General features: G+C 39.0%; 1 protein-coding gene across 6 annotated transcripts in view; it reads right to left on the reverse strand.

Moving 5' to 3' along the window:
- The window catches only part of FSTL5 (follistatin like 5), an 879,952-nt gene that overhangs the window by 132,252 nt on the left and 724,379 nt on the right, over window positions 1–23,321 (reverse strand). For all 6 annotated transcript variants that reach the window (XM_039541912.1, XM_039541914.1, XM_039541911.1 and 3 more), the window contains one exon: window positions 16,807–16,973. In XM_039541912.1, the coding sequence (XP_039397846.1) occupies window positions 16,807–16,973 (167 nt within the window). The remainder of the gene's footprint in view (window positions 1–16,806; window positions 16,974–23,321) is intronic.

Here is a 23,321-nt window from a genome sequence, read left to right on the forward strand (position 1 = left end):
GGAAAGTAGGAAAGGGGAGAAGGTGGCCTAAATAAAATGGATGCTAAGGAATAGTCACAGGAAAACTAAGGTGGAGAAGGGGAGTATCACAAAACTTGAATGGACACAAGATGTTAAGGAGAGGACAAGCAGCAATGTCAAAAGAGGCAGAAGGGTCAAGGACGATGAGGATATAGTAGAGGCCCTGAGCACATCATTAGAGGCTTTGGTGAGACCCCTTTTAGTGACCTGGAGAGGGTGAAAACCAGAATAGAATGGATCCAGCAAAGACTTGGAGAAGAACTCAAAGCAATGCTTTTAGACAGTACACTGTAGTGAGTTTACAGAGAAAGAGAGATGGAGTAATAATAGGACAGGCCAGTATGGCTATGAGTGAATTTTTCTTGAGGGTAGAAAAATGGAGATTAGAGCATGCTTGTGCTGTGAACAGAGGGAACCCAAGAAAAGTAAGAGTTTAAGGACAGTGATGTAGGTGACAAGAACAGAAACAAAGAAGGTCAGAACACAGGATAGGATGAGGTTATTAAAGCAAGTAGAGGGGTTAGAGGAGAGCAGACGTGAAACCTGGATGTCAGTAATGAGGGGAAGTAAACAATTTGCAAGACTGTGCATGGAGATGCATGAAGATGTTGGAGGCTGAGTGAAGTTTTAATACATCCAAGGTGGTAAATAGGCTGCTGAGATTACGTGTGTGAGAGACAATGAGAACGGAGAAGTAGCGTTGCTTGAGCAGGATAATGGCAGAACTCCAAATGGCCATGTGCCTTTTTCCACAGACATTCAGAGGTGTCAAAGCAGATGCTGAGAGTAAACCAGGGTTGACAGGACAGACTTTAGGGTAGGAGAGCAGGACAAAGTTACACAGACTTCCAAGAAATTTAGTTGCAAAGAGACAGGGAAGGTGAAGCATGTAAGACTAAAGATCATGTATTATTAACAAAGCAGAGAAGCAGGAAAGATAAATGAAGAAACCAGAGAAAGGCCATCCATGGCAGCACCAAAAGCAAGAGGATGAGTATAAACAGCACTGGAAATCTCATGTCCATGCTGCTACACTGCTCAATACATACAAATAAAAATTAAGGAATTACATATTTTAAGGAGTTTTGTACGCACAGAGAATGCAAGATTGAGCCCTAAAAGTTTTCCAAGGGAGGCAGGCAAAATTTAGATGTCCATTGCACCGTGATTGTATCTTTTATTATATAACATGGCTATCAACTAAAGTATAGGTTCTTCCACAACAAACAAAGGCCTTTCTATAACTGAAGAGAACAATGACTAAAACAGATATATACTCCTGAGTTTTACCATCCTCTGTATAACCCTGAGACTGGAATGGCCAGAACCCATACAAAATGTAAGCAGAAGTAGCACTATCAAAAACAAGAAGGAGAATCAAACGGACTTTCTACTGATGATGATTACTGGCTAGTAATGTAAAGATCATTAATTTTCCAAAACCATATCTTGTAGCAGGGATCTGAAATTAAATCAGCAAGAGGGAATATTTATGTACCAGAAGTGGCATCTAACACTCGGAGGAAGTTTCTATTCATTCTCTATTAGATAACATGTAGAATTGCAGAATACATTGAAAGAAAATAAAAGTTCTCCTGTAAAGACAAACAGAAGACTTAACAGCTGGCTCTCCAGCAGGACCATGAATAATTGTGTTTCTGCATCCAGTTACTATCAGTTTTCAAAATGAAGGGGAGAGGGGTGTAATCTTGATGTTTTAGGGAACAAAGTATAGGAAATGGAGCCTTTCACCTTCAGATGACCCATTCAAATCCAGCTGAGGCAAGCAGCCATCATGTGCTTCATGTCCTATGTATATGAATTTGGTTGTGTCTGTCTCATTTCCAGTAGAGAGGTGTCAAGATAAAAGAAATGTCCAATAAATGGCACTTTTGTTGGGAGAGGGAGGCCAAGACAGGAAGGGCCATGGAGACTGCAACATCCTCTGACTCCTTGAGGTGATCCTTCTAGGTCACTGTTAAGGCACAAAGCCAGGGAAAGGTGGTGAAAAAGTGTCCTTGATTTGGCTGAGTTTGTTCTGTGAATCAAGACCTTCATGACCAATAATTCATATGAAAGTTCTAATTAAACAAACAAACAAAAAATATGATATAAGATGCATTTAAAAATTAGCAATTTATAGGCATGGATTCAAAAGAGGGAAACTATGCCAGACAAATCAAGTACAAAAGGAAGTATTCCAACTTTTATGTGGGGAATTCATTGTCATGAGCTTAGGAAAACTTTTGTACAGTGCTATTCAATATTCCACAATAGAAATGTGAAAAATAATGTAATACCCAATAAAGGGAGAGCTATTTGAACATATAAAATGCCTTGCTATACAAAAAAGGCTACTTACATATGTCTGGAAGTGGAAACAGTTTGGGATGAAAAGTGGTGAAAAATGAGTGTGACACTATTTAAATTGATTTTAACTTAGTATAAAACAACAAGAAGGAATACACAGAAAGGTGTTAAAGTTTATATATAGTACAGAACTTGCAACGAGGAAAGAGAAATCACTCAGTACTAAAGTAGATCATCAATAAAATTTAGAAGTAAATGCATGCAAAGTACTAGGAACATGGGTAGATAGATCAGTGAGCAGTTTAATTTAGAGAAATGTTAAGTGCCATCACTTGAGAAGTATGTCAGACAGACCATCTTGTGTTGTAATCCTGTCAGAGCTCACATATTAAGCAGGAGTAATCTTTATAAGCAATTTGCTGCATTTCAGTTCGGCTGAGAATGGTGTTAGTGATTTTATAGTGGGATGCAATCTGCTTTTTAAGTCAGTACTGAATCAATGCCACAGCACTGTGATGAAACACTTGTTGTCCTGTTCTCTTGCAGTCCTTCAGGATTGTATGGTATTTTGGGGAACATTATAGATGTTAGCTCTGGCCAAATTCCAACACGGTAATTACATTTGGCCTGTCTAAACTCAACTTCCCCAGATCCCTAAACCAAAGGGTAGTGCTGTTGTGCTCAGTTGGCCACTTCTGGGGCACAGCACAGAGTCAGGACAGGCAAAGACTAGCCTGCATTAGCTCTGCAGCACCGCCAACTGGACTTTTAATGGCCTGGTCGGCAGTGCTGACCAGAACCACCAAGGTCCCTTTTCAACCAGGTGTTCAGGTAAAAAAAACAGACACCTGGTCACTCTAGAATGGAGACAATAATGATACTCAGATTCTGAGTTGTAGAGAAAATGTTAGCGATACTAGATCTAAAAAGGATCTAAGAGAAAGAGCATATGAAAAGGAGACCACAGTAAAATACACAAATTCTGAGGCGAACTGAGAGGACAAAAAGTGTTTTCTGTGCAACAGTTAAATGCTGCAAGAATGATGAGGCATAAATTTAAAGGCAGGAATTTATATTAATTTAGATGGAATCTCTTGGAAAAATACTAAAATCTACTGTATTAATAGAACTAAAGAATAGTTTTTGAAAGAATATATTCAGATAAATGTGTATTGGATATAAAGACTGCCTGCTAAAAGAAAGGAACAAATCTGGAAGGGTTCCCTGCCCTCCTTTTTTCTTGAAATGACCCACATTTCTAAAGCATCATGAACAGTTAATTGCTACTCATTTCATACAACTTAAAAATAGAACAGGTATCAAAGGAGGGCACAACTGTGCAGGAGAATACTAAAAACAATAGTACAAATCAGGAAAAACAGATTTTTTTGTTTTCTTTCCAAAAGACAAAATTAGCTCTATAATTCCTATTGTAGAAGAAACTATTTTTAAATAAAAAAAAGTGCATTAGTGCAAAACAATAAATAGGATGTTTACAAATAAATTAGGACACTTTCATGCTTTATTTAAAAAACCTGGACATTTGTTTAACATTTAAAATTGCAGATATACTTATGTTCCTTCCCATTTGTTTTTAGTGTGTGTAAAATGAACAATGTAAAATTTTGTGTGCTCTAGGGAACTACAACACATGCAATGTCTTGCTTCCCTAACATGTAGGGTGACCAGATGTCCCAATTTTATAGGGACAGTCCTGATATTTGGGGCTTTTTCTTATATAGATTCCTATTACCGTCCACCCTCTGTCCCGATTTTTCACACTTGCTGTCTGGTCACCCTACTAACATGGCATATAAAATAGCCATGTGCTCTTTTTGTTTTTTTAGGAGTACATTTTCTGTGCTGAAAATTTAACTCAGAAATATCCAGACTCTTTCCAAGCCTGCAATCTTTGGATAACATTTGTTCTGCTTCTGTGACCAAATTCCTGTAATGTGAAAGAGAAATCCCAAGTCTGAATTAGCCTCTGTCCCAGCTTTCATATATGTTTTTGTCTCCTCAGTATTTCCTCATGAATGGAAGCCTGCTGCTTAGTTAAACTGAACATTCAAGTTAAGATTTTCAAAGGTGACTAGTGATTTTGGATGCCTCAGTTTCTGGGTGCCCAACTTGAGATACCTAAACGAGCTGCATTTTGAGTGTGGGTTCTCAGAACTTTCCCAAAAATCTAGCTTTTTAAGGTTATTTTATTACAATAAGCAGAATGGATTGATTTATATAAGCCATTTTAATAATGATTTAAATCAGCAATCATGAAATGTTGATTACAATAATCAATTTTAATCATGCTTTGAATTTGTACTTTTTCCATTATTTTCCTAAAGAAAGATTGATTATTATTGGTTGGTAACCATTAACACATGTTGATTTGCCACTAAATATAGCCTTTACACTAAATGTGGTGGTTCTGGTTGCCAACCAGGAGAATATACTATATCTATGCTCATTTAAACAATTATACTACTCAACTTCTATTTATTCAGATTCTTATACTTTACATTTCTCTTATGTTAAAAAATGATGAATGATGCATTTCTTATTTACTAGATGATTTTTTTTTACTTTTGATTTCTCACAAGCTGTATCTGGATAGAAAGTCAAATCCAAAATTAACACATTTTATTTTTTATTATTATTGAGTAATTATTTATTATTATGATTAATAATAAATAAAACTATATTATATGTTCTGGATAAGTAAAAAAAAATACATTTATCAAACATTTTGCATTTAAAACAAACTGATGTATTATATGTAGTTAATGAATTGAACTGATTGTTTCTGGTCATCACATCCTTTAAGGCTTTAGAACAGGTAGATAAACTCTGACACCTAGTTTTTAATCATCTATTGGAAGAAGAAAAGTTTTTCTGCTTTTTCAACTTCAATTTTTTTATAAACTTTGAATGAACTAGTCATTGAATTGAATTACTTGAATCAACTGAAATAAAGAAAATATTTTCTCTGCACCTGCAAAAGAGGCTACTGCAATCAAAGGCTGGTTTAGCACTTCAACAAACTCTGGTTCCAAGTGCTTAGCCAGTGACTTCCAGCAGTTCAGTCATTTGATTTTCTTTAAAATTTGGCAGAAAACATGTACTGCTTAATATTAGTTTTGTCTTCAGCATAAGTGACTTAATATATTATGTCAAGTTTAGGCCTTAACACAGGTTGTCAATTTCAAATGTTAATTGGGTTTATTTGAAAAAACAAACAAACACAAAACACATTTAACTTAAGGGGGGGGGGAGCCAATTTATAAAGTCTGATTTTAAAAAAAAATCATCACTTTTTATTCATTCTGGCAATAAGAGTTGCAGTAGACAGGCCAAATTCTTGGAAAGAGATCTGTATTTTGCTTCTTTATAGACATCATGCTGCTTATCCAGGGGGTACTGGAATCTAATAGAGCAACTATACCTCCCCTTGCAGACACAGTTATACAGTGCCAATTGAATTTTCCTCTGTGATGAGCACACTGGCTCAACTAGTGCCTCTGCTTCCAGTCACAGCTCTCCTTCTGGATAGCTATCACCCATTCTTTCAAATCATCTCCATAGTCCATCGGACTAATCTTCTGCTTTTCTACTGCACATATAAAGTTCCAGTGCTTAGTGCTTGTGATCAGATCCCTGGCCTCATTAGCTGTGGTCACTGGCAGTTTTCATCCACTACCATGTCTTTTTTTCTGGTTTGTTAATGTGAGAATCATTTTCGTACTGGCTGTATTGTGCTCTCATTGTTCATTACCTTGAAAGCACCTGCTCCGACTAAAGAGTCAAGTCTGGGAATTACTCTGGGGGATCCCTCTACATGAGGCCCTAATGTCCAGCTGTAATCTAACTGGGTGGCTTCCCAAAAACATTGTTACATACAGTGATATTGGTATTCTGCCCCTTTGCTCTTCTGCCTCAAGTCTCTGACCTCTATATGTATTTGGAATTAGGTAGAGAATCATGATATCCATATCTTCCCTCACTGTTTATGGGGCCATCCACTTCCTGTACAATTCTAAACCAACAACTCTGACACCCACTCTCAGTCTTCTACATTCTACTAAAATGGCTTAGTTTTCCATACTCCTTATCACAATGTTCAAGTGCAGTTTTCTTTTACCCAGTACTTGGGACAGATCACTAAAGTGGGAGATTCAGCAGTTTCAAGCAGAAAACAGTTAACAATACATTTCAAGTATGGCTATTGTGTTAAAAATATTAGAATTAAGATATAATACAACAACACATTTCATTAAGTATGTAGCTGTGATATGATGCAATACTGCTTGAGGAAACGGTATATTAGACTGACTGTATACAAACAACAAAATGGCATTTTCCTACTTAATACTACTAAACAATTTCAGGTTGTAAAAGATGAAAAGTTTAATTAGACAATAAATACTTTTAAAATATTGGATTTTCAAGGGACATCAAATTGAAATCACACATCTATTTTGAAATCTTGTACCTATTGTTGTCACAAGAAACTCCTTGGATTAATATAACTCAAAGAGACTGGGAAAGGGAAAGATCTCTCTCTCTATTTCTGTATTATCGGTATCTGGCAGCACTTTGTATAGGGTCAGTTTCATTTATTATTTACTTATATTGCAGTACTACTTAGAGGTCTCAATTAGATCAGTGTCCAGTTGTGCTAGGTACACAACAAAAAGAAGATCCATTCCTTCACAATCTTACATTACAAGTGAATACACAAAAGCAGTGAGAGAAGGGGAGCACTAGAGTCTGTATCCACAAAGGGACTTAGGTGCCTGAATCTCAGATTTAGGCACAATTGTGAGATATAAAACCCGTACTCAGCTGCCACCTAACTCTGTAGATGCCTAAACTCACACAGCACCTAAATTTCTGCTGTAAAACTTCCTTGAGTGCCTAAGTTTCTGCTTCTGCGTACACACACTGCTACTTTACTCTACCAGCCTAGATTCCTATCTCCTGCCTAAGTGACATTATGATCCACAAACTAGGAGAAGACAAGTGAATGAGCACCTACCTTGCCTGCAGGGCCCAATGTACTAGATGTGGTCAGAAGCCACTTAAGTCCACACAAAGCAGGAGATAAGGGGAAGTAGGAGGACTCCACCCTTATAACCTTTAGCCCGGTGGGTAGGGTACCCACCTAGGATGAGAGACATCTCACTTCAGTTCTCCCCCCCCCCCAATGAGGAGAAAGGATTTGCACAAGTATTTCCCACCTCTTAGGTGAGTGCCTAACTACTGAACTATAGAGTGACTTTTTCTCTGGCCCAAGTAATATTTAATTATTGAATTAAAGAGCTTAAATGGGAGAGATTGAGGGAGACCCACATCAGAATAACCCATGGCCCAATGGCCAGGGCACTCGCATGAGAGGTGGAAAAACTCTCATCAAATCTGTTCACCTAATTAGACGGGGAGGGGGAGGAAACTGAATCCTGGTCTACCACATCTTGAGTAAGTACCCAGACCACTGAGCTAAAGGTTACAAGGGAGGTTGCAAGAAGTGGGAGGGGTTCCCAGCTGTGGATCCCCACAGCCTGAATTTAGGTGCTGAACTCTGTGACTGGGGTGGAGCTTAAGACAAACTCCTCTTGCCAGCATCTCCCATTGCTAGCTTGGGTGTCTCCCCGCCTAGGGGCTGGCTTTTGTGGATTGCATTCTTAGGCGACTCTCTCTCTCTCCTTGCATTATATATAGGGAGTCTAGGCTTAGGCTAACTTAGGCTTTGTGGATATCAGTTATGTTCCAGTGATTTTCAAGGCACCTAGATGTTAGGCAATGCAACACCTAAGCCCCATTGTGGATCCATTGTCAAGGTGACAATGACACTGTCACAGGTTGAGCTAACCCTTTAAGGGGGCTGGGAGCTGCCTCCCTTGGTGAAGGGAATAAGTTCAGGAGTTACATAAGTGTATGTGACTCACAACCATGCCTGCTGGGAGAGATATATGGTAGTATGAGATCAGTGTGGGACTTAAAGAAACAGGAGAGTTGCGTGAGCTCCAATACACAGAAAGATGTACTCAGATTTCGTCTGACGAAGTGGGTATTCACCCACGAAAGCTCATGCTCCAAAACATCTGTTAGTCTATAAGGTGCCACAGGACTCTTTGCTGCTTTTACAGATCCAGACTAACATGGCTACCCCTCTGGTACTCAGATTGTAAACTCTTGGCAGGGGGCAGGGGCCATCTTAATGTTCTGTGTTTGTACAGTGCCTAGCACAACTGGGTTCTACTCCATGCCTGGAGCTCCTAAGCACTACGCTATAATAATAAAAGAGAGACTCTCTCAGTCCTATAGCAGAGGATCTGGAAAGTCAAGCCTTTAGGGAGAAGGAGTCAACCAAGAAGGGTGGAGTGTGGGGAGCAAACATGCTGGAAGAAGAAGCCTCCGCAGATGCAGAACTAAGAAGAACCCTGTACCAGAGCTTGAGAGCCATCCGGGTGGAATTTTTTTGTGCTGTTTTGAAATTTACACTAAGAAACAAGACTCCCAAAAAAAGGAGAGTTACTGAGAAGACTCCCACAGAGTGAAGTTTCCTGACATGAGGAAGAAGTGGAAACTGAGACAACAACAGGGAGAAGTATAAGTGGGTAAGTTGTGGCCACAGCATATGACTTTGTGTAGGGTTAGTTTCACTGTTTATTGATGGCATGCTCTTCTCTCAGTGCTAAAAAGAACGTGTTTCCTATTAAAAGCAGCAAGAGAGCAGAAACTGTATGGTGTACTTCAGTCCACTCAAAAGACACTTCTAAACAAGCAGGAATCAGAAAATCCCCTTTAACTGTTTTTAAAATGGTGTTTTAGATAAAGCATGCTGAGGAATGTCATGATAGCAAACTGATTTAAAATTAGTTTAAAAATGTCAAGTTGGCAATATCCCTTTAATTTTGTGATTATAACAGCTAACAAAAAATATATGTAACGGTAAGAAAATGTTTAAAATGCTCAGAGTGATGTGCAAGATAACAATTTCTCATTTTGTTAGCAGTTCATATAAAACATTTAGTGTGTATATCCTTCCAACTAGTTTAATATGGATTGCCTCAGGTTATTCTCCAAAATGCCATCGGGGAAGTTAGGAATGGGTATACATCTTATATTACAGCCTTTCAGTGACACAAGGCCTTTCAATTTGAAGTTATAAAGGACAAAAAAAAATATTAACAGATCCAGCTTATTCAGATATGTTGAAAAGAAAAAAACATTTGGGTGTAAAATGAGAATTTGTGGAAAACAAAACAAAACAAAATAGAACACAAATAGATGTAACAGAAGTTGTTACCCATCTAGCCGCTGGGGATGATGTGGAGCTGCACTCCTCATGTCAGACTCTGGAAGACCATGGACCAGACTCTGCCCTCAGTTACTCTGATGGAATCCTGAGAGCAGATGCCACAGTACTCAGTTCAACAGGTCAGAGACTTGATTGGACATACAGTGTGGTGAACAGCCCCGGGGAGAGGTGGATGCTGGAGAACGCAGAGGTGGGACTTCCTCTTCCAAAGCTGACCAGCCAGAGGGAGAGGGTATCTGACTGGTTCCTAACTCCTGTTTCTCCCCACTACCCATTAATTTAAACCATTGACTGGGTCCTTTGGAGTCTCTCGCTCTCTTTAGTTGTCCCACCCTCCCTCCTTGTAATTGTAGTATAGGGGCTGTGTTTTGTAGGATGATTGCCTGTTTTGGGATCATGAAGGAATTGTTTCCATTGGGGATAAATTGATTTTTCACCTTCCTCACAGCATCATGAAGACACAGTTAGATCAAAGAGGAGGACCTAGAAATTAATATTAGGAATTTGTACAGCTGTTTAATTCATCATGGCTGGAGTTTAGCGCAGATAAAAGGCAAAAAAGACAGCTTCCAAAAGTAATGGATACCTCATATTTCACTGGTGGTCCTTGCACCTATGGGAGAAGGGGAGAGCTGAAGACTTCTCTGACCAAGGTCCCCCTTTGCAGGTAGGAAGAATAAGAGGATTCACAAGCATGAGCTGAATCATTTGGGTAGGCTGAGGGGAGTCTACCCTGAGTTATATGTTATATGGTGGGAGCCCTGTAGCCCCAAACTTCAAAGATTCATAGTTTCCAAGGCTAGAAGAGAATAATTTGATCTGGCCTCCTGTATACACAGGTTATAGAGCTTCCCTAAAATAACTGCTGTAGCAGATTTGTTAGAAAAAACATCCAATCTTGATTTTAAAATATCCAGTGATGGAGACTCCACCGCCATCCTTAGTAAATTGTCCCAATGGTTAATTGTTTTCACCATTAAAAATGTATGCCTTATATTTCCAGTCTGAATTTGTCTGGCTTCAACTTCTAGCTACATGGATTGTGTTATGCCTTTCTGTGCTAGACTGAAGAGCCTATCAAATATTTCTTCCCCATGTAGGTACTGATGGGCTGTAATTGAGTCACCCCTTAACCTTCTCTTTGTTAAACTAAACAGAGGTTAGATAGATAGCTCTTTGAGTCTATCATAATAAGGCAGGGTTTCTAATCCTTATTCATTCTCATAGCTCTTTTCTGAACCCTCTCCAAATTGTATACCCTCTTGAATTATGAATACCAGAATTGGCACATTATTCCAACAGCAGCTGTACGAGTGCCAAATATAGAGTAAAATAACCTCTCTATTCCCACTCGAAATTCCCATTTATGCATCCAAGGATTGCATTAGTCCTTTTGGCCACAGCTTCACACTGGGAGTCCATGTTCACCTGATTATCCACCGTGATCCCTGAATCTTTTTCAGAGTCACTGATTCTCAGGATGGAGACCTGAGACCACCCTGTAAGTATTGCCTACATTATTTGTTCTGAGATATATATATTTACATTTAGTGTATTAAAACATAGTGTTTGCTTTTGCCCAGTTTACCAAGCTCTGAATTAGTGACCCGTTCTCTTCTTTATCTACCACTACCCCAATTTTTGGATCATCTGCAAACTTTATCAGTGATCATTTTATGCTTTCTTCATTAATAAAAATGTTAAATAGCAAAGGGCCAATAACCGATCCCTGCTTGCTGATGATTCCCCATTTACAATCACATTTTGAGACCTATTAGTTAGCCAGTTTTTAATCCATTTAATGTGTGCCATGCTAATTTTATATTGTTCCAGTTTTTTAATCAAAACGTCATGTGGCAAGCCAAATGCCTTAGAGAAGTCTAAGTATATTACATCAACATTGTTACCTTTAGCTACCAAACTTGTAATCTCAGCAAAGATATCAATTTAGTTTGACATGATCTATTTTTCCATAAACTCCTGCTGATTTGCAATAAATACATCATTTTTTTAAAATTCTTTATTAATCAAGGCCTGTATCAGCCTTTCCATTATCTTTAGTAATTACCAAGGTCATCCCATTTACCCTTTTTAAAAATTGGCAGAGCATTAGCTTTCTTCCAGTCTTCCAGAACTTTCCCTGAAAGTGAAGATTAATGGTCAAGTGAGCTCTTCAGATCACTCTTTTAAAACTCTTGGCTGTAACTTATCTGAACCCGCTGATTTAAAAATGTCTGTCTTTAGTAACTTCTATTTAACGTCCTCCAGATAGACTAGTGGAATGGAAAGAGTTACCATCACCATATGATGAGACTATATCATCTATTTTTATCCCCAAATACAGAACAGAAATATTTCCTGCACACCTTTGCCTCTTCTGCATTGTTATTGATGACTTTACCATTTCTATCTAGTGATGAGTCAATATCATTGTCAGGATTCTTTTTGTTCCTAATATATTTTTTTAAAAAACCCCTTTATTGTCCTTAACTTTTCTGGTCTCTTAGCCTACTTAAATTCCTGCTATGGGAGAGTTGGGAGAGATGAGTTAGAAAGCACCATTTTGTGGTGTTAAATTAATAAAGTTGAGCCCTGCCACTTAAATCCATCCCTATTTGTCTTCATATTTTAAAGGTGGCACGCGAGCTGATTTTTGATGGCACACGGGGTGGGCTGAGCTGCTCAGCCTACCGCCGCTCTAGGGTCCCCGCTGCTGGCCCCTTGGCAGCCGGGGTCCCCCATGCCGCAGCCCCACTCAGCACCTGCTGCTGGCCTGGGGGACAGAACCCCAGGCTGGCAGCAGGCTGAGACCCCAGCTGGCAGGAACCAGTGGTGGAAACCCCAGAGCGGTGGCAGTCAGCCCCCCACTGCTCTGGGGTTCTGGATGCTGGCCCCTTGCCAGCTGGGATCCCCACTCACCTTGCTTCCGGTTGGAGTTCCAGCACAGGCCCCCTGCCAGAAAGGGTCCAGGCTTCCAGCCCTGCTCAGCCCTACCAGCCGCCAGCTCCACTCACCTCAGCTGCCGATCTGGTGTTCCAGCCAGTTAACAACTGATCACTCAGAAGCCGGAATGCAGCTTAAAGTATCCAAATACGTGCCACCAGACATTGGAAAACTCAGGGTACGTCTACACTACGGGATTATTCCGAATTTACATAAACCGGTTTAGCAAAACAGATTGTATAAAATCGAGTGCGCACGGCCACACTAAACACATTAAATCGGTGGTGTGCGTCCACGGTCCGAGGCTAGAGTCGACTTCTGGAGCGTTGCACTGTGGGTAGCTATTCCGTAGCTATCCCGTAGTTCCCGCAGCCTCCCCCACCCCTTGGAATTTCCGGGTTGAGATCCCAGTGCCTGATGGGGCAAAAATCATTGTCGCGGGTGGTTCTGGGTAAATGTCGTCAGTCACTCCTTCCTCTGGGAAAGCAACGGCAGACAAGCATTTTGCGCCTTTTTTCCCTGGATTGCCCTGGCAGATGCCATAGCATGGCAATCATGGAGCCTGTTTTGCCTTTTGTGACTGTCACTGTATGTGTACTAGATGCCGCTCACAGAGGCGATTCAGCAGCGCTACACAGCAGCATGCTTTTGCATGACAGCAGAGATGGTTACCAGCCATACTGTACCATCTACCATACCATAAATCGGTAATAAGATGATCATGGTTACCAGTCCATGGTTGCCAGGGGCGCAAAAGCCAAAATTGGGAATGACTCCCTGAGTCAATCCCTCCTTTTTGGTATCTAAAAATAGAATCAGTCCTGCCTAGAATATGGGCAAGTGTACTAGAGAACCACTGTATCATAGAACCAGAGAGCACAGCGGCTAAGTGTCAGATCATGCAGAAATTATGAGCTGTATGCTATTCACAGGGGGTGCTCCTGCAACAACCCCACCTGTTGATTCCATTCTTCCCCCAGCCTTCCTGGGCTACCGTAGCATTGTCCCCCCACTTGTGTGATGAAGTAATAAAGAATGCAGGAATAAGACACAGTGACTTGTTAGTGAGAAATGAGTGGAAGGCAGCCTCCAGCTGCTATGATAATCCAGACAGGACATTAAGCAGTGTGGAGGAGAGGAGCCCAGCATCCCGCTGCTAGTCCAGGGGCAATTGAATCTTTTCTTTACACATGAAGGGTGGGGGCTGATGGAGCTCAGCCCCCTGTTGCTATGATGAGGACGGTTACCAGCCATACTGCACCATCTACCAGGAAAAATTAGCGCCAGGCGCCCTTGATCGACCTCACGGATGCTAGTCGGCATGGTTACCAGTCCTTTTGCACTGCCCCATGTGCCAATAGGCTGATGATGACGATGGATATCAGTCTTACTGCACCATCAGCCACCCATGGCGGGGGAGGAGCAAGGATGTTGGTGTTGAGTGCTACAGCATCGCGTCTATCTGCAGCATTCAGTAAAGATAGGGTGACATGTAAAAGAGTCAAGAGAGGATTGTTTTCCCTTTCACTTCTGGGGGTCGGTGGGGGGGTGCGTAAATTGCCGAGCTATGCCCTGACCCACCGCGGACACTGTTTTTGACCCTAGAAGCATTTGGAGCTCAGCCAAGAATGCAAATGCTTTTCGGATACTGCAGGAACTGTGGGATAGCTTGAGTCCGCCAGTCCATGAGCGTCCATTTGATTCTTTGGCTTTCCGTTACGCTTGTCACGCAGCAGTGCGCTGAGTCCCTGCTATGGCATCTGTCTGGAGATTTTTTAAAAATGATTTTGAATTTTGTCTTCTGTAACGGAGCACTGATAGAACAGATTTGCCTGCCCTTACTGCGATCACATCCGCATGGTCCATGCTGGAGCTCTTTTTTTATTTTGATTTCGGACTGCATCGCCACCTGTGCTGATCAGAGCTCCACGCTGGGCAAACAGGAAATATTCAAAAGTTTGCGGGGCTTTTCCTGTCTACCTGGCCACTTCATCCGAGTTCAGATTGCTGTCCAGAGTGGTCAGTGGTGCACTGTGGGATACCGCCCGGAGGCCAATACTGTCGATTTGCGGCCACACTAACCCTAATCCGATATGGTAATACTGATACTAGCGCTACTCCTCTCGTTAGGGAGGAGTACAGAAACTGGTTTAAAGAGCCCTTTATATCGATATAAAGGGCCTCTCAGTGTGGACGGGTGTGGCGTCAAATCGGTTTTACGCTCCTAAAACCGGTTTAAACGCTTAGTGTAGACCAGGCCTCAGCAAGGAAAAGCAAGGGCAAGGATCTCACTAAACTAATAAGATCTGCATTTTAATTTTAAATAAAGCTTCTGAAACATTTTGAAAACCTTGTTTACTTTACATATAACAGTAGTTTGGTTATATATTATAGACTTATAGAGAGACCTTCTAAAAAACGTTCAAATGTATTACCGGGACGTGAAGCCTTGAATTAGAGTGTATACACGAAAACTCGGCACACTACTGCTGAAAGGTTGCCGACCCCTGGTTTATAATATAATTACAGGTGAGCGCAAAACACACCCCCTCTGGAGATATTTGAAATTATGCAACTACTTTGAATGTTAAAATTGCCTCAGTAAGTACAACAAATTATTTGTTACTTAAAGTATAGTATAAACTGTAACACACAATTGTTCTCTTTTTAAGTGTTTAGTTTAAGATCCAGGTATCTTTAAGTGCTAAATTCATTTTCTGTAGTGGGATTTAAAAGGCAACTCTCCTTTGTGGAGCTATCGAACTGCTGTTCTTTGTTCTCCCAGGTTTTTATTTTTTGCCACTTTACCTAAATGGATATTATATAAGGACTGCATGACAACTCTTAAAGTGAATGGATTAAATAGATGGAGAATATCAAATGAACCAGGAACTGGAAGGGCATGGCCTAACCAAAGAAACACCTGAAAATCCATGAGGAGAACTGGAGAAATAAAGAAAAAAGATCAAAGTGATGTAAAATAGCTCGACATGGAAAATAATTCTCATAGAACAGCAATGACTTAAGGAGTTGCAATTCAACATTGGAGTAAGTTGGTGCAACTCCCTTGAAGTCAATGCAATCTATGCTTGTGATGATTTTAGCTTCAAAAGTAAGTTCAAACTTCCTTGGACTAGTTGGAGGATGAAGAAAGATGCTACAGAGGTAAGTGGCGGATCAGAAAAGATGGGAGAAATATTAATTGATTGTTGACATATCATCCATACAAAAATTTTTGAAAAGTGCAACAACTGAAAATTAGAATGCTTGCATATGATGTGCTCTGTTTATCTAAGCCTGCAAGCAGGACAAACAACTGCAATTGGAAGCAAATTCTTGAGTGGATGGTAGCATGTATTTTTCAATCAATACAACTTGTATCGTTGGTAGTTTATTATTCTAACAACAGTGAACTGCCTGTGTTTGGAATGCAATCCTGAGCCATGACTAAGTCATACTGCAAGTTTTATAGGGCAGGAATTTTCCTATTTGCTTATAAAGTGCTATGAACACTCTCAGTGTTCTATGAATAGGCTTGGCAGAATTTGATTATTTTAATAACATTTTGAGGGATAATATCAATGTTTATTTATAAGCATTTATTCCAGTGACCATGGACAAACTAGCAAACACTGTCACTAAAAGACCAATAATTAAATTAAAACTACAATATGTGCCAGATATTAAAATACTACACTTAAAAGATATTTTCTTGGTTGCTTCATTTTATGGACAAGTATTGTATAAAAACCTAAACATAGCTCTACATTTGTCAGCAGAGATATGCTAAACCCAGAATTCACCAAGGTAAATAGACAGATACTCTGTCTCAAATTGCATATACTTCACAAACTCGATTATCCAAATGCTGCTCGGGTCATACTATAACAATGCATGATCATTACAAAACAATAGATAAGTAAAGATCTGAAAACAATTCAATTTTCATTTGGTTTAGGCTGTAAAGAAACATTAACAATTAAATATATCCAGCTCAGTATGACACAAAATAAGGCAAAGATTCATAAATAAAAACAAGCATATTAGCTCTTTCATTTCCTCTTTTTTATCTTACTAGCAAACATCTGGTTAAAACATTTGTGAGTAATATCTCATCAGAGGGGTCAGCTTTTCAAATAACACTGCTAATTTTGTATGGCTAGCATTTTATAATGAGGACATTAAATCATTTTGGAACCTTCATTACTTACATTGATATCTTCCAAATCTAAGTTATTTAGAATGACATTGTTCCTTTTCCAGATGATAGGAGGTCTCAGGGCTCCCTGAATGGCACAACTTAGGACAGCACTTTGTCCTACTGTTGCTGTAGTGATACTTATTTTCTGATCATCTGGAAGATTCAGCTGAACAATCTCTGTAAAAGATATATTGTTTGTAAGGTTAATTAGCATGCAGTTTCATAAGGTTAATTGGCATGCAGTTTCCACACCTTGGTAATTTAAGGATTCTAATTTGAATCAAAGGGGAAAGAACTTTCAACGGACTGTCGGAAATTTAAATTGTTCCAAATAAAAGGTCAGCATGACATTTCAATTAAATTGACTGACAAGTATCACCTAGTCAGAAAAGAAGCATTTAACATGAAATAAATTTCAGAGATACGGTTATAATAAATATGGCAGACTGGATCCAAAGGTAGACACACAAAATTATTTAACTGCCAAGCCAGCATCTGCAATTGAACCAAAACAGATCAGTTTATTCACCAATATATCATTATAATAGCCATTGAGACATGTTCATTTCCTGCTAAGTCAGAACATAAATGGAGCTGAATGAATAAAATATACTGATGTATTTGGAAACACATGAGAGGGAAAATAAAATGTGTTTCGAGAGTTTAAGATAAGGCTCTGAAACAGGAGATTTGTAAAATGTAGGTTTGTTTCTTTATATCTAGTCCACCTTTGTCTAGAACCAGTTTAACTCAAGAAAATAAGGTTATGGCAGGCAAGTGATGAAGCTGATTTAAACTGATTTATTGTTGAGAAGCATTTGTACAAATATTTTATACATATTAAAGGAAAAATACAATATAGTATTTTGATGAGACTATACCAAAAAACCCTGCTTTGAAGCTATTTGCAAACATTTGACCTAATGGACAATATGGACAAAATCCCAGTTTATACCAATTTAAAGAATACTGAACGAACTCAGAACTATGTCCAAAAATGTGTCCCAGAAATATGAACATCCAAAAGAAGACTTTTCCTACCTAATCTAAAATTCTCCAGGGGAGAGGTGAAAATGAACATTATAACCTGAAAAGAGAAAGTTTCCAAAAAGCTGAGAAAATGTGTACATTTTAGTACTAATAAAAACCTACAAATCATGTCCCACAGTATAATAAGGTGTTAATGTTGCATTGACCAAATACAGGGTGGATCAAAATCACAGATTTTTTTAAAAACAAATAAAAATAATCAGATTTTTTAATTTAAATTGGATTTTTTTATTTAAATTGCATACATTTTTCTTTTTCTAAACCTATTCAAAATTAAATTAGAAATTATCACAAACTTTGTTAAGGCTTACATTTATGATATATTAAGATCATGTAAATTAAATAAAAGGAAAATAAGATTAGGCAATGCATGTTTGCTGCTGAAGTTGTAAAGAAAGTCAAAGCACTGAATCAATGGAAGCCACTAGCTAAGCACCTGAAACTACAGTGTGTTGGCATGCTAAACCAGCTTTTGGCAATCGCCACCCTGCACTTAAGCAGGGAGGAGTTTGGCTGACTGGCGGGGAGAAGAAGGCAATGCTTTCTGGCTTGGCAGAGGAGGGAACATGTAAAGCTGCTGGAAGAGCAGTCAGCGTGGTGGATGACTCACCACCTTGGAATGAAGGGTTTAAAAAGGTCAGCTGGGCCTGGCATGTTCAGTGCAGGTACTCCATAAACTAAGGCACAAAAGAACGAAAAAATGGCTTGGAAAAGGAATTAAGGAGAGGTGCTTGGTAACAGAGCAAGCCGGGGGCAGTTGGGGACTTGTATGACTGGTACAGCAGAGAGTCAAACCCCTGCTCATTATAGTCCACCTTAACCCCTCCTATGAGGGGGCGTGGTCGGTAAGGTCCTGACAAGGGAATTGCTGGAGGGACCTGGTCCTGGCAAGAAAATTGCTGGAGGGACCTGGATGAAAAGGGTGGGGAGCTGGTGAAAGTCCCCTCCGGAATTGGCTGGAATTGGTAAGGTCCTGGCAGTGAATCTGCTGGAGGGACATAAATTTTGCACCTGCACTGCACACATTTTATCCACTGGCTTAGTCCCAGACATCTGTCTGATAAAAAAGTTGCGGCCTGATTAAACCCATATCTAATGTCTCCTGTCATTCTTTCAGCATAGCCAGACAATAGCCTCTTCTGCAGATGCAGAGAATATTTTCTTCATTTCAGTTTACTCAAATAGTTCAATTCAATGTCTAGTTCATTTAAAGTTAAGAAACTGATTGGGAGTTGAAAAAAGCAGGAAAGCTTGTTCACTTCTATTAATCCAGGAATAAAAACTTAGAAATTTCTAAATTTACAAGTTCTACTATCTTCAAGGACATGGTGACCAGAAAAAAAATCAATTAAATTTACAAACAACAACAAAAACAATAAATAAACAAAAAAAACCTGATTTGTGCATTTTTAATTGAATTCCAATTCCCATCCAAATAGAATTTGACACAAAGTATGAATAAAAATAAAATAATCATCTATTAAATATGAAATGCATCATTTACCATTTTAACATAATATAAAGTGTAAACTTTAAGAATCTGAGTCAGTGTGCTAAGTTATACAATTACTTAATTGAGTGTATAGATACAGCATATCCTCTTGGTTTGCAAGAAGAAAAACAAATTTAATGTAAAGGCTATGTTTAGTTGCAAATCAACATATTTTAATAGTTACCAACCAATGAGAATCAATCTTTTTTTAGGAATATATTTAAAAAGTACAAATGCAAAGGAAGATTAAAATCAATTATTTAAATCAAAGTTTCATGCTTTCTGATTTAAATTATGATTAAAATAGTTGATTTAATTTGCTTTGATTTGAATCAATCTACCCTGACCGAGGAGCCCCAATAAAGCATAACACTTCACACTCAAATCTGGTTCAATCACCCTCTCATTAGAATATTTATTTGCACACCTGATGGGTTTCTGTGTTCAGAAAATAAGAGGAAGGAATTTGTTGCGGTTCCTCTAGTGACAAATCTATTGTGCTTATGCCTTCCTTCTTTCTGTCAATGAAATCATGGTTTATTTATCAGGCTAGCACTGCTAATGAAGGTGGGATTGGTCTCTCTTTCCAGCTCTCAGAAGAACTTTATTATCCATGATCTACTGCGCACAATAGGATTTCAAATTATTTCCTTTAAAAAGAAACAGAACTAAGTTAATTTCTTTTGGATTACTGCAGTAAATGAAATGTTTCCTTTGACTTCTTATGAAACTCATAACAGTAACAGTAAAGAGCACATTTTACATGCATGAAACTCCTTTGAATCCAAAAGAGATCAGAACACTTTACGAAGTACATTCATGAATCACTGCGTCCACCGAGCAACCTACTTCTGTGAGGGAACATGGCAGCTATTGTAGAGCATGGCAATGCTACACAACAGCTGAGGACAAGAATTATTCTAAATGAAAAAGTAGAGGGAATAGAAGGAGGTTAGAATTTAGCTAGGAATGATATGCTATGTTCTGATGACCTATTTGCAAAAGTATATCACCCAAAGAGCAAGAGTCCAGTAAGATTGGAGGATCTCCATAATTTAAATACAATAGGTTAGAGAAACTGAATAAGTTTGTGAAAAGGAAGAAGAGCCTCTCCACAGTATACATGGCTCTCAAAGGAAGACAGCATTACTGAAACTTTGACAATTAAAAGGTTTAAATATTGAAATAAATAAGCACACAGATACAGTTAAGGAACAATGAGGCAATATTTCTTTAACTGGTTAGAATTAGAAGCACACAATCTACATTATCAATCTGGCATAATTAATACACACATTTCTAAGGAGATAGGTGTTAGAAATATGGTGATCTTAGTGGCCTGAGCAGAGGAATTGGAACCAAGGATATCAGAGTTCTAATTCTGGTTCTGACAAAGATTCTTTTTATGGTCATTGCCATGTGAATCAAACTCTCTGCCTCAGTTTGTCTGTAAAATAGGAGTAAGAATTACTTAATTAGCTACCTCGCAGGTTTGGCGTGAGTATTAATTAATTTATATTTGTAAAGCACTTTTATGGGGAAAGTTGTTATTTAAATCCTAAGCATTTGCAGAAAACACATTGTGGAGCGAAGTTACTAATTCAAAGAAGATTAAAAGGGCTGCATGGTCTCTTGTCTCAAGCTTCCTATTTAGATTATAGTAAAAATTAAAGAGGCAACATATTTCTGAATTAGGGGGAGTTGTTATAGTATCTCAGATCCATATATTTATTGCATACAATCCCCTATGCATGGAATGTCCTCACTAATTCAGTTTGCCAAGCATCCAGTAAATCCTCTACTTTTATGATGCTTACAAGATGCAAGTATATAATATTTAAAAGCAAATGACTAGCTAAATTATCTTCACTTCTGAATTTTCCAGTGTTTTCTGTTTTATATGGGTCTAGTTTTCAGAAGTGCTCATAATACAGATATCCAGTTGAAATGTACGAGAGCAGTTCATATTCAACACCCAAGAAAAAATAAGCACAATGTTGGTGCTAAACAAATAACATTATATGTAACACTTCTTATAAAACCACCACATTTTGCACTGTTACAGAATCATATAAATAAAAAATGTTTAATACAGTCATTGCACTTAAAATAGATTAATTCTGCCTCTGCATTTTTCATGGTCCTCCTTATACTTCTTCCTATGTGTAGTCATTTACACCAGTGCAAAATGAGTGCATATTAAATGCTACCATTCTGATTTGGTAGCATTTTATACCCACTTTACGCTGGGGGATTTTATACCCACACCGAAGGGGATATTGCAAATACAGTGGCGTTTAGTTATCCAAGAAAAAAGAAAAGTTTTAAAATGTGACTACTGTACTTGTACCAGAGGAAGAGAATTAAATTTATTACATTTTCCTACTGGAATTATAAGAGACCTGGTTATTATCCATTTCATGAAATATCTAAAGTACCCCACTAACAATGTTTATATAGTATCAGAGGGGTAGCCGTGTTAGTCTGGTTCTGTAGAAGCAGCAAAGAATCCTGTGGCACCTTATAGACTAACAGACGTTTTGCAGCATGAGCTTTCATGGGTGAATACCCACTTCTTCGGATGCAAGTCATATAGTGTATGTTTATATAGTGTATCTTTTTATTCAGTTATTTTTAACACAAAGTGCCTAAAGCTTGACCCTCCCCCTTTAAATTCTAAATAAATAAAAGTTTAGAATAACAACACTTAAGAATACTTGATCCAAACATGGATAAAAAATTGACTTATTCAGTTGTATTTCTGCTGTACTATATTTTAGAACTTGCCATCTAGCTAGGCAGTCTTGGCAATTTAAACAGGCCAGCCTGCTGTAAACAACACAGTAAATGTGTGACCCACTAAATGCTTCTTATGTTAGAAAAGCATGCTTTTTAATAACTGCATCACATCAGGAGGATCTTCTCTGCCAGAACCAGAGCCAATAAACCTAAATCTGTATAGTATAGTGAGGACTGACACAAAACAATGCTGTTTTTCAACCTATTTCCTTCTTAGTAGTGTGCATATAAATCCACTAGACTCCCCTGTACACATACATAATTGGAGGAAGAAAGGAAAGGCTCCTGTTACACTCACTCTCCGAAGCTAAAAATTAAAAAAAAGCAACAACAGTCCTGTTTTTCTTCAGACACACAAACACAGCCCACTTAGAATGGGCTTCTATCTCCTGTCAAGTTTTTATTTAATTAAAATCTCAGTGGGCTTTCACCTCCAAACAAAGGGGGAAGAACACTGAGTCCCATCATCCAAACTATAAAATATCAGGGAATTGGTACATCATAAATAGGGTCCTACCAAATTCACAGTCCATTTTGATCATTTTCATGGCTAGAGGGTTTTAAAAATGGTCAATTTCACATCTGAAATTTCAACCCAAAATGTACCTGTAGGTGCGTCTGATTCCCTCCCCAGCCCAGCCAGGACTCGCAGCTAGGAGTCCCTGGCTGGGGCACTCCTAAGAGAAGAGGGACAGCTGAGCCCCAGAGCTTCCTGAACTAGGGAGAGGCACTCGGAGGTGAGTCTGATCTCCCGCCAAGAGCAGCTGTTCGGGGAAGGCAAGTCCCGTCCCTCCCTGCCGGGGCAGGGACTCACAGAAAGGAGCCCCTAGCAGCATGTGGGAGATCAGGTTTCATGGGGAAGGGATTGTTTCACGGTCCGTGAAACGTTTTTCACGGCTGTGAATTTGGTAGGGCCCTAATCATAGGATACTCTGAAGGCACTAGGACAACATTCTGGGAACATGAGGACGCAGGCAATGCCTCCTTTTCTCCCCCTTGCCCTCCTCCTGCCATGTGGGATGCAGAGAGAAGCCAACCAGAGAATCCAATGAGTAGGCACACAGCAGTCAAAACAGGGACCTTTTGAACTAGACAATCTGAATCCCCAAAGTGCTGCAATGGTCCTCTAGAAGACAGTATTTCTGATCTGTTGACCACATCCATACTTAGTGGGAGAGGCAATT

The sequence above is a fragment of the Mauremys reevesii genome, linkage group 5 (assembly GCF_016161935.1).
Source record: "Mauremys reevesii isolate NIE-2019 linkage group 5, ASM1616193v1, whole genome shotgun sequence".
NCBI classification, from domain to species: Eukaryota; Metazoa; Chordata; order Testudines; family Geoemydidae; genus Mauremys; species Mauremys reevesii.